This window comes from Emys orbicularis, chromosome 7 (genome assembly GCF_028017835.1).
Source record: "Emys orbicularis isolate rEmyOrb1 chromosome 7, rEmyOrb1.hap1, whole genome shotgun sequence".
NCBI lineage: Eukaryota > Metazoa > Chordata > Testudines > Emydidae > Emys > Emys orbicularis.
In genome coordinates, this window is record NC_088689.1 from 23,293,753 (window position 1) to 23,310,054 (window position 16,302).

The 16,302-nt window shown below is 38.2% G+C and overlaps 1 protein-coding gene across 2 annotated transcripts in view; it reads left to right on the top strand.

Annotated features, from left to right (window-relative positions):
* The window catches only part of DOCK1 (dedicator of cytokinesis 1), a 558,093-nt gene that overhangs the window by 164,337 nt on the left and 377,454 nt on the right, over window positions 1–16,302 (top strand). For both annotated transcript variants that reach the window (XM_065408426.1, XM_065408427.1), the window contains 2 exons: window positions 11,457–11,584; window positions 14,084–14,179. In XM_065408426.1, coding sequence (XP_065264498.1) covers window positions 11,457–11,584; window positions 14,084–14,179 — 224 coding nt within the window. The remainder of the gene's footprint in view (window positions 1–11,456; window positions 11,585–14,083; window positions 14,180–16,302) is intronic.

The following is a 16,302-nucleotide window of genomic DNA, read 5'->3' on the forward strand; positions in this document are numbered from 1 at the left end:
GCCCAATGAAAGACAAGTTCAAATGGTTATTTTATGGATTATCTAGGTTTTCATTTGAGGTACAGCATTGCCTTTCTTTCTAGATGGCTATAGTGTAGACCAAAGTGTTGTTTCCTGGTGAGATAAGTTAACACAGTGAGCAACTAACTGTTGCCCTCTCCTCCCTTCCTAGTAATCTCTTCAATTTCGTCAAAGTTCTAAGGGCCTGAGGAAAGAGAGGCAAAGTCCTTCTCTTCATTTAGATGTTTTGCAGTGATCAAGTAGGGTGAACGAATTTAACCAGGATAGCTTAAAAGGAAGCTGCTAAACCATTTAGACCCCAAATTTAGATTTGATGGGTTCTTTTTTAAAAGCTTTACAAATCTTAATAGTAATAAATGCTGTATTTATGAAACTATAACTGAGCAGTGAAAAATTATTTTTGGATTTAAACCTCTCCCTGAAGTATTTGCAAGCAGACAGACTTATATTGGTGTGTGTGTGTGTATATATATATATATATATATATATATATGGACCATAAAGTAAAATGGGCTATAAAAGAGAGCAGTCTAATTTCGCTGCCCAATTTATATGAAACTACCACAGAATGGATGAAGAAAAATAATTTTTTAATTTAAAAAATATGGTCAGTCTTGATTATTTAAGGGAATTTTAGTAATACTGATAAGGATTTTAAAGAAAATTAAACCTGACAGTATGTATTTTAATGTATCTGTTTTGTGGGTAACTGTTACAGATTTAACAAACATAATTCCTTCTTTGTCTGATATGATTATAAAAAGAAGCCACTTAGGTGAGAGAAGTAACAAGTTACAGGGACTTGAAACTTTCTAGAAGGCTTTGGTCCTTTTTTATCTATTGTCGATTTTACTTGTAGGTAAAGATGACACACTGAAAAAATAAATGAAGTCTGAACGTAGTGATTGGAACATAGGGTATGTCTACACTACAGGATTAATCCGAATTTATATAATTCGAATTTAGGAAACCGATTTTATAAATTCGAATGTATTCGGCCACACTAGGCACCATTAATTCGGTGGTGTGCGTCCAAGCTACCGTAGTAGCATCGATTTCCAGAGTGTTGCATTGTGGGTAGCCAATAACATCTAATTGCCAATAACATCGAATTGCGGCCACACTAACCTTAATTCGGATTAACAATACCGATTTTGACGCTACTCCTCTCGTCGAGGAGGAGTACAGAAATCGAATTAAAGGGCTCTTTAATTCGAATTAAATGGCTTCGTTGTGTGGACGGGTCAAGCGTTAATTCGAATTAAAGCAGCTAAATCCGAATTAAAGTCGTAGTGTAGACCAGGCCATAGAGTAGTAGGACTTTGATAAATAGGCTTCCTCAGCATTGCAAGGTGTGCAAGGCAACTCCCCCTCCCCCCCCCCCGCTCTCCCCCCCACAAAAAAAAAAACCCACCCCAAAGTCAATTTAAAAGTTTGTGTCCTGTTGAAAAGAAAAATGCATTGACGTTTTTATTTAAGAGTACACTGTACATTTCATGGGCTATATGACTTTCCATTCTTAACCTGTATTTCTCAGGAATTTAGTGATTATGTTGGAAAAATTCCTTTTGTTGCTAAAATATTGGGGAGAGGAGCTAGATAAAAAATTGTTGGGGAAATAGTTCTTAAAATTATTCGTAAGAGGAGTATGAAACTGATTTTTCAGAGTGCGTTAGTCCTTAACACTCAACATTTTGAAAGGGCTGTGAACTAGGTGCTGCTCCTTAAAATGCACAAGTACCCTCTGCACTGGTAGTGTTCTGTAGTTATCTGAATTATCTGTACCCTCATAGCACCATACTGTGAAAATGTAGTCCTAAATGTATGGAGTAATTCCTTTTCCTGTTTCGAATTTTTTTAAATAAATTGATTGGTTAAATCCAGTGTACACACATGCACAGATATTCTGAAGCAGTATATATGCTTTCACATGCAGAATGCCTGCCTGAGAGTAACGGCTCCCAGTGGTTCACAGATCATTTAGTGTATTAGGAGGCAAATTTAGCAGATGGCTAATAAAATAAATTACATGCATCTTTCATAATAAGATGACTCTGGCACGTAAATGCAGGAATGTATATAGTAGAGATAAGAAACCACCTAGAAACAGGAAGAAGGGTCAAAATGCAACAACATGAATGTAAAATGTACTACTATGTATAAAGGAAATTAAAGGGTAAAAGCTTACTCTAAGGTTACTTTGTGGGCTAAAATAAATTTGTAAAAGCAAGGAAGCATGATAGTATATGCATAAAACTTCTTACATCACATTGTATTTGCGTGTCCCTAAAACTGAAATAAGTATGATATATCCTTTAGGACAAATGATCTATGTTAAAGGTACTGACTTAAGTCTCACACTTCAGGAGAGACTGGATGGTTAATGAGATTGATAATGAGAGTCAGAAACTACACCAGCAGCATCCAGAACAGCTTTATCAGCAGAGCTGCATGGAACGAGGTCCGGTAGAGCCATCCTCTGTTTACACACCTGGGACTATGACATAAAATGCTTAGTAACCTCAGTAGATGAGGTTGAAAGAACAAGCTACAGTAAAAGCTGTTTTATCTGGCATATTGGGAGAATGAGAGGTTCCGGTAAGTGAAAAATACCAGTTAACTAAGAGGGAGGGAGTTTGGGTGCGGGAGGGGGCACGTGAGGGGGTGTACCGGATCCATGGGGCATTCACCTTGGGCAGCTCCCCGCAAGCGGTGACCTGTCCCAGCTGCTCTTAGGCAGAGGCACGGCAGATGACTCTGCGCACTGTCTCCGTCCACAGGCGCTGCCCCCACAGCTCCCATTGGCCACAGTTCCCAACCATTGGGAGCTGAAGAGCTAGCGCTCGGGGCAGGGGCAGTGCGCGGAGCCGCCTGCTGCGCTTCCGCCTAGGAGCAGACGGGACAGGTCACCGCTTGCGGGGAGCCTCCCAAGGTGAGCACCGCCCAGAACTGGCACCCCGCGCCTCTCCTGTGCCCCAACCCGCTGCCCTGAGCCCTCTCCCGCACCCAAATTCCCTCCCAGAGCCTGCGCTCCACACCCCCTCCAGCGCCAACCGGACTATAAACCGGAATTTCAATGAATCTCAGAAATGCCGGTTTATAGAGCTTTCCGGTTGGCGAAGTGCCGGATAAAACAGTTTTTACTATACCATGAACAAGCCAGAAACTGCACCAGCAAAAGCCCTAGCTAATTCATAAATCAGAATGCCTGGAATACATAGATTTCAGAAGACTTTGGGATATTTTCTCCACACATTTCCCCCTTCTCCCCAAGCAGCTGAAGTATCAGTTATTGACAATGCTGGAGGAAGCATACTGAACCATAACCGATGGTCTTTATTCTTTATGGCAACCTTGAGTTCCTTAATAAACATGAATGTGTTGTTTGGTAGTCCAAATTATCTGCATGATTACAGTGATACTGTATATCCAAGTAAGATATAGGATTTTGCATTTGTATTGCAGCCCCTGTTTTTTCAGAATAGGTGATATAGGACATAGGGGAGCAGTGAATATATTTACTTATTTTATCCACTGCTGTGCCATATTCTCTGAATAAGGAATTTTGTTCCCTCTGAGTGTCCTAGATTACTCCTTTCCCTTTATAGAACCTACATTACTTTTAGCAGGATTCCTGTTGCTCTGGAGGGAAACTCCTATACAATACTTTAATTTTGTTGCTTGTTCTGTTTCTGCAGTGATTCAAAATGGAGAACTTGTACCAAAAAGGACAGAGGTTGATTAGTGTTTAAAATTAGCCAATCAGTCAAAGGAACATCAAGCAGGAAAATTTTGTTGGTGAGGAATTACCAGTTGACTTCCAAGACCCACACTTTTCAAGGCCTGTGACCATTTCCAAATTTTCTACATAAACTTCCAAGTATAACATAGAACTCTGTACAGACTGATTCTGCTTTGGGTATTCATCACATTCCTAGCTTTAAGACAATGAATATTCACTACTGTTTGAAGAAAAAATTGTTTTCTTTTACTGCTGGAAATTATTCCCCTACTAATAGAACCAAACCAATTTACATAAATTTGTGAGGGTCATAGTCATTGAGTTCCATCCAAAGGCTACTTTGTACATCTCCTTTAGTCTGTTAGACGTCCCACTAGTTTTATATCCTCACTTATATCCTCATTTTTCTGAAGCTTGATAGATAAATTTAGTTTTCTCTTGGGGGGAAACAAACAACTAATTATCTTGGTCTTTCTTTGTCATGGACAAAGCTCTTGGGAAATGATACCCAAATTTCTCTCTCCTCTCACAAAAGAACCATATTTAAATTGCTTCTGCATTCATTTGTCCTCAATCTGATTTGACAGAACAGTTACTGTAAGGGCATTGAAAAGATCATTTGGTCACAGTTATGTTGTTATAGAAATTCATTAGAGTCTTTGACAAAACATTATTGCCTTGGAATTGTATCACAAAGATGATCCAAGTGTGTCCTGTTTGATTTGCAAGAGTTATTCAAAATCTCGAGGCTGATGCTCTTTCACTCCTTTTTATGGGTTTTTGGAGGATTTCTGTTTTTGGTTTATGCAGTTTGTAGCTATATTACTATTAGAAGCAGCGTGGTCAATAGGAATAAAGTGTGAGACTGAGAATGAGGATATGTGGAGTCAGTATCTTAAACAAGATACTTAACATTTCTGTGAAGTTGTATAGATTTTCAAAAGAAAGTTAAGCGGGTTAGGTGCCAAAATCCCTTTGGAATTCAAGGGAATCCCAGCTTTCATTTCTAAAAATTGGGATGCTACTTTCTTACTTTGTAAAGCATTTTGAAGTCCAATTCTGCACAGTACTGAGTGTGTTGATATTTAGAAGTTAAAATCCTGATTCAGCCAGGTACTTGGGTACATGCCTAACTTTTAGAATGCGAGTAGTACCACTGAAAGAGTCAAGGTGGGTGAGAAAATATCTTTATTGGACTGACTTCTGTTGGTGGAAGGGGCAAGTTTTCAAGCTTCACAGAGCTCTTTCTCAGGTCTGGGGAAGGTAACCAGAGTGTCCAAGCTAAATGCAAGGTGGTACAGATGGTTAAACATAAGGTGTTTATACATGTTGTAGGAGACCACTTAAAATGAAGTCTGCAATTAACATCTCTGCAGTCGTAGGATAAAGGAGGATTAGTCAGCAGCAGGGTTTGTTACAAATTGTTGTAATAAGCCATAAAAGTAAGGTCTCTGTTAAGTCCATGGTTTTTTAAGTGTCCAGGAGAGTTATGAATTTAAGCTCCTAGGCTTGTCTTTTGAAAGTGTTGTGTAGGTTTCCTTTGAGGATGAGGAATGAGAGGTCAGATATGGAGTGATCGCTTTGTGAAAAGTGTTCGCCCACAGGTGATAGGATGTTTTTGTCTTTTATCATTTTTCTCTGAGAGTTCATTCAAGAGCATAGTGCTTGTCTTGTTTCACCCAAATAGTTGTTGAGGCATTTGATGCACTGGATGAAGTACACCATATGTTGTGATAGCATATGTTGTATAGGAACATGGATCTTGAAAAGGTATGTTTTGGGGGGCACTGATCATCATAGCAGTGGTGATAAGTCTGTAGGGTTTGCATTTGTTCTGGCAGGGTGTGGTGCTGCATTAAGTTACATAGGGATTGGGCATGTGTATATATGTGTGTTTGAATACAGTGGTTTTGCAATAACCTAATGGATGCTTTAAACTATAAATGTATTTAATTTTTGTTATGGATGTTGTTATGACATTATGTTATATGTCATATATATATATATATATACGACATAAAATATACAACTCAAACGCCAAGATTCAGTTTTATACTAATGATTTATACTAATGGTATAACTAACTATTTTTCTGTAGCTTGAGCTCTTTTGTAAAACAAAGCCAAGTGTCAACTGAATTATGTGAGTTCTGGGCTTTAAGCTGAAAAATCAGGTGATTTCTCTATTAGAAAATTGCTTGCCCATAAAAGTTTAATAGAAAGCATACACCATTTATATGCGCTCTTACTGTTTAATTCTCATAAAAAAATGTTAATCTTTATCTCAGTGCTATATAATGGGAGCAAAGTTATTTAACGTCACTTTATGGATCATTTAATTTTTTGTTTGGTCACATTAAACAAAAAAACACACTACTTGGTGTTCATAAAAATAAATGTTTTAAACTGACAAATTCGTTAATGTTCATGCAGTTTGCTGTAACAAAGTTCCCATATCAGTGTTGTGGTGAAATATTTTTGCTTGGATATTCATAAGCCGATAATGCCCGTTGAGTGTCCTCTTATAAAGATTAATACTTTATTCTCAGTGCACGTTACCCTGACATTAATCATTGTGGGATATACCAGTGCAGCAGGGGAAGAACAGATGTCGAATTATTGTTGTCTGTAATCATTGTGTATCATACTTATGAGTTACCTTCAGAGCTGGCTTTTGAACAGGAGAGTAGTGATAAAGACTATGGATTTATTAAGGTTGTTCATTAATCAGTGTTGGGAGGTACACGTGAGAGGCAGTTTGATAAAGATTAACCTTTGCTATTCTGTACTTTCTGTTAATTTAAATATAGATGATAAAATATTGAGAATAATATTCAGGTTTGTAGGAAGGATTCATTTAAGGCATCACCTGCTTTGTACACCATATTATTGTAGTGCTGGTTGTAAAATAATTTGCCTGAAATTATCTTTGGATTGCTACATCTGGGTCATACTGCCTGTAATTAGGGCTGGCTAGAAAACATCAATTTGGTTTTGTGAGAAAAATTTGAGGTTTTGAAAATTGTTTTCATTCTAATACAGAATGAAGCAGAGACCTTTCAAAATGTTTAGTTCTGGCATTGTTTTTGACAGGAAAAAAATTTGTAAACATTTTTTCAACCTGCTCTAGCTGTGATGCATGCTATCAGCAGAGGTGAATTTGTAGTCCAAAGGTAAAGACTTTTGCCTCACAGCACAAATATTAGGTCTGCTCCTTGAGTGCTGGAAGTGGAAGTGTTTATTGACACAAAAATCACACTCACTCTCTAAACACTACTACTGTGAAACGCTTTTTATGTATATATTTTCCAATGTATCATAATCACAACTTCCATTTTCTTAGTTCTTGATATTTATTACTTTCAGACTGATGGGAAATAAGCTTTAGACTGTAGAATTATTTCTGTGCAGTGTTTCCCGCCCATAATTAGGTAGAGGGTACCAGCAGATCCCAGAAAGAGCTCGTGGTGATGACTGTGATTGTAATGTATCTTTATTTGCCTATGAAAGCTATCGTGTCTGGGTAGGAAATCTCCAAGTAGTATAACTATAATTAACTAATGTTACTGTCCCAAACAAATACAAGTATGGGAGTGAATAACTTTTTTCAGTGAAGCCTTTGAAATAAAGCTAAGGCCAAATCCAATAGCAGAGTTACCTTCTGTGTGTGTGTGTGACTTATATTGATCAATGGTGCACCTGAGACATCCTTGACTCCTTGTTTTATCTTCATGTTATATAACCTGCAAAATTTACAAACTCAACAGTTCATTTACTCACAGCTTGGTTCTTGGGAAGGCAGAGATCCACTGAAATGATGACTGAGAAATTTTGTCAAGTCCTCTTCGCTACTTGAAAGGAACCAGCCCTCAGTATAGAGGTTTATAATTTCAAATGGAAGTAATATGACAAATCAATTAGGTGGTTTTCCTTGTCTCTCAAAATCAGCTTGCTTACCTTCACTATTGATCAGTCTCAGCTCCAGGCAACCCACTCAAAGCTGATGTAACTGCAATTTTAGATTTCCACATGCTTTGCAGATACTACATTGATCTGTGACCATTCTCTAGTAGTAGGATTTAAAAGGGACATGAAACTTGCAATCTCTAATTAAGGGCTTTTGTAATGGTACTGATTGATGCACCCAGAGGCTTCACAAAGACAAGTTAGCAGCAGCGGTGCTACTTTATTGAGGACCCTAGGCAGGAATATTCCCCTTCCCCCAAACGCATACTAATAATTAATAGGGGGCCCCCTTGAGCTGCTCGGGACCCTAAAGCAATTGCTTAGTTGGCTTATGCCTAGCGCCGGCTCTTGAAGTTAGTACAGTTACTTCTCCATAGCGCCTGCCAACCGTGTGTCAGAATCCTGCTTTTACTCATTTCATTAAAAGCAGTATTCCACAAACTGGTTATTTTTTTTAAAAAAAAAATGCCTATTTTGAGTCTGAGGTAAATGAAGTCCCTCACAATTTAATCTTATTGAATTACTTATGAATACATTACAGCAGCTAGTGTTCAAGGAGCCATTTGTTTTGTTCCTTATTAGGAGTTAAACATATTAAAGCATACTTAGTCAGACCTATGACAGTATGTATAACCTCCTCCATAACAGATCTGAAAGGCTGCACCATGTGATAGATTTTCCAAAAATCTGCAGTGTATTACCTCAAAACAGCTTCACAGGAAAATTAAAGTTTGGATTAATATTTATAAGACTATTTCTTAGCAACATTTCTAATACTTTCCTTATTTAGCTGATGGCAAGATATTCTTCTGTGTCCCATATCCCCATTTTTTCATTGCCATAATCTTTTGTGAATGTGGTTTAGGATCATGTATCTTGAAAAACTCATAGCAGACTATTAGGTTAAATACTTACAATTCATTACCTGCCATGTAGGAGTGTTGTCCGACTTCATATTACATAAACTGCTTTCAGATACAATGAAAGATTCTGTCAGTGTGCTATATTATTAACATTTGTTATGCATGTATACATTTTCTTGTCTGTTAGGTAACACAAAATCTTATTAATGTATTAATTAATATGTATTATTTAATATTTATTATTAATTATTAAGACCCCTTAAGGTTGTGTTTGTACTTTTAAAAACTGAAATGCAGTTTGGGCCACGGTTACACTATGTTAACTTTTTAGGCTATGTCTACACTTAAAACGCTGCAACTGTGCTGCAACTGTGCCACTGTAGAGCTTCAGTGTAGATACTCACTACAGCAACGGGAGGGGTTCTCCCTTCATTGCCCTGAAAAGCGGTGGCTAAGTCGACAGAAGAATTCTTTTGTTGACCTGGTGCTGTCAATACCAGGGGTTAGGTTGGCATAGTTACATCTCTTAAGGTGTGTGGATTTTTCACACTCTTGAGAGATGTAGCTATGCTGATGAACGTTTCAAGTGTAGACCATCCCCTGAGCTTTCTAGTCTCTAAAAATGTGAATCTGTAGCTAATACTTACCTGTAAGGTACATAGAACCCTATAATGACAACATTTATCTGTGGATATACAATGCAGGCCTAATAGTTGTGCCCTGAGGCAAACATTTCAACTCTCAAGCTGTGATTCTTCTCCCTTGAAGCCTTATGCCAGAGGCTAAATGACCAAGGATCAGATAAACAGAAATACTGCATTCAAGAGTTTCTGCTATTAGCTCTGTAAAGATGAATATTGTTCCTTTGTTGGAAACAAAAAAGTCTGAAGCTAATTGAAAGTACTTGCTAATAATTAATGCATTATTTGTGAGACTATAAAATATTAGCCATGCCATTAATTAAAACAGTATTAAAACATAACTATATTACTTTCCCTTTTTCATGTGAATGTGACATTTTCTGAAAAATATGCTGCCTGTCATTTTTTTTTTTATAACCTAGTCCCTTGTGTAACATAGAGGTACTGTGCTCAACCATTCAGGTGGAGTTCATGCTTCTGCACATGTGTAGTCTCTCTGGGTGACCAAGGTATAACACAAATGAGCTTTGTTGAGAGATCTCTCCACTGTTTGGCCAGAAAGGCGGTGGATGTAATATTAAATTTTGGGTGTGTGCAGTGGGAGAGGGCTTTGGAAGGAGATGGTTGGAAAGTGTGTCCATGGCTAAAGGAGAGTAAAATGTGTCACAAAACTATCTGGATTTTCAGACATCCTGTAAGATTAATATGCAGGAAGTGTTGTTTGGAAAAAAATCCCATGAATTTCAGTACCAGGCTGCTTGCATGCATCATCACATAGTTGAGTGATGTTGTGATACATTAGGACTTGATGTTGCCTCGTGTTGCAGTGATATCATTCTGTGTGGCCAATATCATTACTTGTCCTGGAAGGAAATTCAGAAAAAGTGACAACCAATTAGTGTGAAGCAGCATTCTCCTCAAGGAAGGTGGTGTCTTCTTTATCTGTTTCTCCCCTTCCCCACCCCATCCCCAATTGAATACCTCGAGGGCCCATGTTACTCTTTCAGCTCTGACAAGAAACATCTAGCTTTGCTCTCTCCACCACCATCCCTGCTTCTCAGTTGGGGTGGGGACACCCACAAAAATCACTGCATTGCTCCAACTCATAATTAAGGATTCTGTTGCAAGTCAGGGTAGTTCCTTACTTCTTGACTACATCCTCCTTCCCCTTAAAGCAGTGGTCCCCAACTTTTTGTGGCCAGTAGCACATTCATGTTTTCAGAAGAGGGTGGCGGGCGCCAACAATTTTTCAAGGCTTATTTTGTATTTGTACATTAAATAATATGAAAAACATCATATTTAATATTACATAATATATGAATCCAGAGAGGAGAGAGAAGCCGGAGAGAAGCCGTGAGGACAGAGAACACCGGCGCCCGCAGCCCCGGAGAACTCTGTCCCCAGCAGGCACGGGGCTGCGGCTTCTCTCCGGCTGGGCACTAGGTGGGCACACATAAATGGCCCGGCGGGCGCCATGGCACCCGCAGGCACCGCATTGGGGAACACTGCCTTAAAGCAAAAACATAATGAAAAAACTCTCCACTCTTTTTGCAGCCTAATTTGCAGGGCACATGTTCACCGGATTGTGTCAATGCTAACTTCCTTTTGCCTGAGTATTATAGGGAAGTTGAACAATCCTATCCATTCAAAATGTAAAGGTGCTGTACAGTTACACATGCAAAACTGCACAACTTTTCCCTCCGTTATGCAGTGCCCTGTGCTCAGTTGTAGGTGTGTCATTTGCATGATCACAATGCTTAAATACATGTAGTTATCATAAGTAGAAGTAGTCGTGTGTTTAAAGTTATGCATATACTTAAGTACCTTGCTGAATTGGAGCCTGGGGACAAAGCGTGTACCAATCTTTATACTTCAGGTTGTCTAGGGAATGTCTACACTGCAATAAAAGACATGTGGCAGCGAGTCTCAAAGCCTGAGCCAACGGACTCAGTTGACCTGGGCTCTGAGACTCACTGCTGCAGGGATTTTTTTGCTGTTCAGTTGTACTCTGCTATAAAGAGGTCACTTTGCATTTGCTTATGACTGTCTGGTTTTTTGGTTTTTAAACTTTTGCCCAAAATTTGGTCTGGCTTTCTGTCTTCCAGGAAGTTAACTTTTTTCCTGAAAGTTTTCTTTAAAATATTTGATCTGTTTGCAACATGATATGTGTGTATACTATGAAATTATGTAAGACATACTTGTAACATTGTATCTTTATGTGCAGACTGCAGGGAGATCTTGCTGCCAATGATGACAGATCAGTTGAAGTATCATTTGGAAAGGCAGGAAGACTTGGAGGCTTGCTGCCAACTGCTTAGTAACATCCTGGAAGTCCTTTACAGGAAAGATGTGGTTAGTAACTGATGTTCATACCAATTAGCCCTTAAGAATACTATGTCTTGTGAGTGATAGGAGTGATCATGAAGTAAAGCTGGCTATGACTTAGTTTTTGTCATTTATTTTTGTTCTGAGTTTTTGCTTTCTTTTTCTTTCTTCTCCTCCTCTATTGTGGTGGTCGGAGGTGAGGTGGTGTTGTCTGATGTTTACTCTTTCACCATGTTGCTCTCTGGCCTCAAGATTTCTCACTTATGACAACCTTTATTCTGGCCCAGAGGAAATGGAATATGGCTCCCTCTGGAGCTCATCCCATAACACCGCTCCAGATATTGGTCAGATACTCACAGGAGTTGAGCATCCTTCCTCCACAGCACTTGCACCTCCTGCGACATTGGGGAGTGTTTGATAAGTTTGGAACATGAACTCTTCAACCTCTTCATTGCATTGATGCTGGTTTGTTGGGCTAGCTTTTGGTCCTTTGGTAGTTGTTCGTCAACTAAAGAGGATAAAAACTGAGTGTGCTGTTTGAAATTTGTAGCAGAAAATTTCACTACAGGAAAAAATAGTCTCTTACAAGTCTCTCACTGTAAAAGAGTAGCTTTAAATGACTTTCTTAGCAACAGGACTTGTTCAAGTTATAGGAAAATCCAAAATGCTGGTTTGATGGTGTGAATGAACAATTTGTCAGGAATTTAAAATGTACAGAAATATCCCCGTGTGATCTATGACATTTAAAAACAATCTGCGGGAAGTAGGTTCCTCTTCAGACAGCTCAGTAAAATAAAACAGGCCCCCTCTAGCCAATTCTCTCAAGATATAACTAAATAACTTGACAATGCTTCCTTCTGCCTGAGTATTATAGGGAAGTTGAACAGTCCTATCCATTCAGAATGTAAAGGTGCTGTACAATTACACATGCAAAACTGCACAATTTTTTTCTGTTACGCAGTTGTGGGTGTGTCATTTGCATGATTACAATTTTTTATTGACTAGACAGTAACTATACAAATCTCTCTCTTTTGGTGGGGAGCTATAATCCGTTCCAGTTATTTGCCAGCGATAAAGATTTTTGGACCAGAGGGTTGCTGCCTGAGTCTGGATTCCTATACACGAGCTGCATAGCTACCTACACTTTGGCCAGGGCAAGTTCCAACTTTTTAAAAACTGTCCTTGGTAACTGCATTCTTCTATGATCCCAGATTCTGTGGCATCAGGAAGCAGATTACATTAAAAAGACGAGTTTCTGTCCTGACAGCGCAATAGCCCCTCCCCATTTTTTGCTGTCTGCATCTCTCTCAGCAAGCCGTACTTACTGGCTTTCAGCTCCACCACCTGCTGAGGTGAACTCAGTTGAGAAGGTCTTCATGAGGGTTAGGGGGCAGAATTAGGAGCTGGCTTCTGTTACTGAGAGAGACAACAATTGGGTGAGAGAGGGCTGCTGAGCTGCCGGATGATTGATGCCTGTATGCAGGCAGAAAAGGGAGACGGAGGAGCTGTGGGGAAAAGAAGGTGAGAAGGGACACAGAGTAGGAAAGTCCCAGCTTGTCACCATCAGGAAGCTTGGGTGCTGCAGAACAATAGCTGCACATACATGTACTGGAGATGAGGGATACTTTTTCACCTAGGCCAGCGGGAGACTCTGGAAGTTAAATGCAACTGGTGATCCTTGGGTTATTTTTCTCACTCATTTAAAAAAAAAAAAATGGCATTTCACAAGAAGGTTTGCACAGCTGTCCAGCAACAGCCTGCAGCATATCCTATTCAGAGAATTGTCTGGCAAAACATTTCAAATGTTGACAACCATAGAGTAGTCCCTAAAGACAGTTGCATTAGGGCAAGGGAAGGCAAGTAACTTTTAAGGAGCACGTTTACATTGTGGGAGTAGGGGAAGCAAGTTCCCTATATTAGTGTGATACTTCCCTACCCCCAATCTTTGTGGGGCTTCCTTCCCTTACAAGGTTGGGACATACATCCCTAATGTGTTCACAAAGGGCATTTACAGTCAACACCAACACCACACTTTTAATGCTTTAAAAAAAATCCTAGCAGATCACCTCTAAAACCAGAATATATATGAAACAATTGAGAATCACTTTGAAAGGCCTTAGTTAAGTTGTTTAATTTATCTGATACACTGTTATTAAGTATGCCATGTTTACTTTGATCAGAGACCTTTGATTTTAAATGGTGAAAAAATGTCTTTGGAAAACTAAATTGTGAACTAACCAAATGCCATAAACATTCTGTTTTCCCCCCAAGTATTTGCTTTTTATTTAAATTACTCTAATTATGTAATTGACTTTCAGTAGCAGCCAGTAATAAAAAGTCTATTTTCTTTGTGCAGTCTTTGCTTTTAACAAAGACTGTTTTTCATCTTGTTGAGCAGTAGTTGTGAGGAGTTATAATTGATTTGGTTTCAACAGGATAGATGGATTTTAATAATGAGCATCAATATTTGAGTTGTATTGATTGTCTTTTGGTGATAGTTTCCACTAGATTATCCTTTCTCTTCAGGGACCAACACAGCGACATGTCCAGATAATCATGGAGAAGCTATTGAGGACAGTAAATAGAACCGTCATTTCCATGGGACGCGATTCAGAGCTCATTGTAAGTGTCTCTTGACATAAACTTAAAAGTATTTTTATCACAACTTCTTGCACCTCACATAATATAGGATTTAAATCCCCGGTGATAAAAAGCAATCGAAACCTATTGTAACTCTCTTGTGTGTTCAAGTAAACTGTAGAGTTTTAGATTATAATTTTTGTGTGGCTTATATTAGGAGGAGAAAGGTCCTATTTAAATTGTCAGTGATCAAATGATGAATTTAATTGGGTATGTTTAACCAAAACTAATTTTATTTTTTGCAATTACAAGATTTTAACCAGCTAAAAATGTTGTGTAAATGAAACAAACTTTTGTTGCTGACATGTAAATCAGACTGGAGGCTTAATTCTGCCAACGGTTACTCGCATTATTGGTGGTTCAATTGGGGTAATGACTCACATAGGCATATTGATTTAAATAAGTGGAGGATTGCGGAATATGGCCCTGGCAATTACAACTTTCATATTGAAACAAAGACTTGGATGTGTGCCCATGCAAGTCCTGAGAAATAATATGGTTATTCCAAGATTATCCATTTAAGAATGCACTGACATAACTTAATATTAGAAGAGCTTAACTTTTGTTGAGTTTTGCTCGATATGATATTTAACAAAGTTTGTTACCTTTTAAAATATTTTGTTTATTGGACCACTTAAATATTCTGCATCAGATGTTTGACGTCAGTGGAGCTACACTGGTTTGTATCAGCTGAAGATATGGGCCTTTATTAACTTTTTTTTTAAAAAATCTGTAAATGTTTGTCACTATTTGCAGCATATTTGCACACAGTGTACTTAATTGGTGTAAAAGCTTGCATTCATTTAAAGTTCTGTACCATTCTGGAACAATTACTTTGGTGGAAACCTAGAAGGAGAGATCATGAAATGTTTCCTACCAATCTGCACACTTTAGTGGCTTTGATTCTCTTCTTAAAACTTCTTTCTTTACCTCTTCCTTCTCTGTACTGTATTACATCATTTAAAAAAAAATCAAAATTGAGAATGTTCTCAATTAACTCTCTCCTCTCTTCCTCTAATTCCATATTATTCCTTTACCCCAGTCTCTCACTGTGATATCTCCCTTCATCCTTCTAGGCCCTCAGTCTGTCCCCTGGACACCACCCTCTCTCACCCTCTGTCCTCCACTCTTCATCATCTGTAATGGTGTTTGTATCCCTAAGAATGATAAAAACCTTCTCTTACTCCTAATTGTCTCTCCAGCTATCATCTTGGCACTTGCTTTCCCACTTCCAACAACATGCTGTCCGTTAATGATTTTGTATCCCCCCGCCCCCCCAAATGACAAGGATTAACCCTTGAGTAAGTAAAGTAGTTATAATTCTTATGGAAGACAAACTTAATATTGAGAAAGCAGACAAAAGTCATTAGGTTTGGAGTGTGTGTTGTGTTTGTATATAATAAAATATATAGACAGTAGAATGCAGACAAAATGTTGTTGTTGTTTCTGTAGGTTAAATTGTTTGTAGAAATATAGCTGATGTATTTATCAAAATTCTTCAATTTTATTTCCCCTCTGCTAAACTGTGATGATGTCTGTATATTTGAAATGATACAAAAACAGAACAGGATATATTCTGAAGCATTACGTTGTTAGAGCCATAGTTAGTTTTTCCCCTTTTTAGCTGTAGCAAAATGTATTTGCAAGTTTAAGTCTTGCATATATATATTTTAACTAAGCGCAATTGTATTAAAAATGCACACTGTGAACATGAACATAGCCTGAAAGCATTACATCTGAACATACTATAATTATTTAATGAATGCTGACAGCATCAGGAATTTTTAAGAGGGCACTTACTATTTAAAATTCAGTGCATTTCTAAAAGCATCTCTCGGTAATCAACCAATAATGATTCACTTTTGTGGTGTCAATAAAGTAGTAAGATGGAAATGCAACCAATACTTAGTATGCATAACCTTACCCTTCTTGGATCAGCATCAGATTGAGATTTATGCATTAAATTTTTTTGACTTGAAAGTTGCACCTAGAATTTAGATTAGAGAATAGATCATAGCAGAACAAATAGAAGAAAAAACAGTTTCTAGACCAAGAACCATAAAGAAGGATAGTTTAGGTGATGGCATTTTTTTAAAATAATGTAT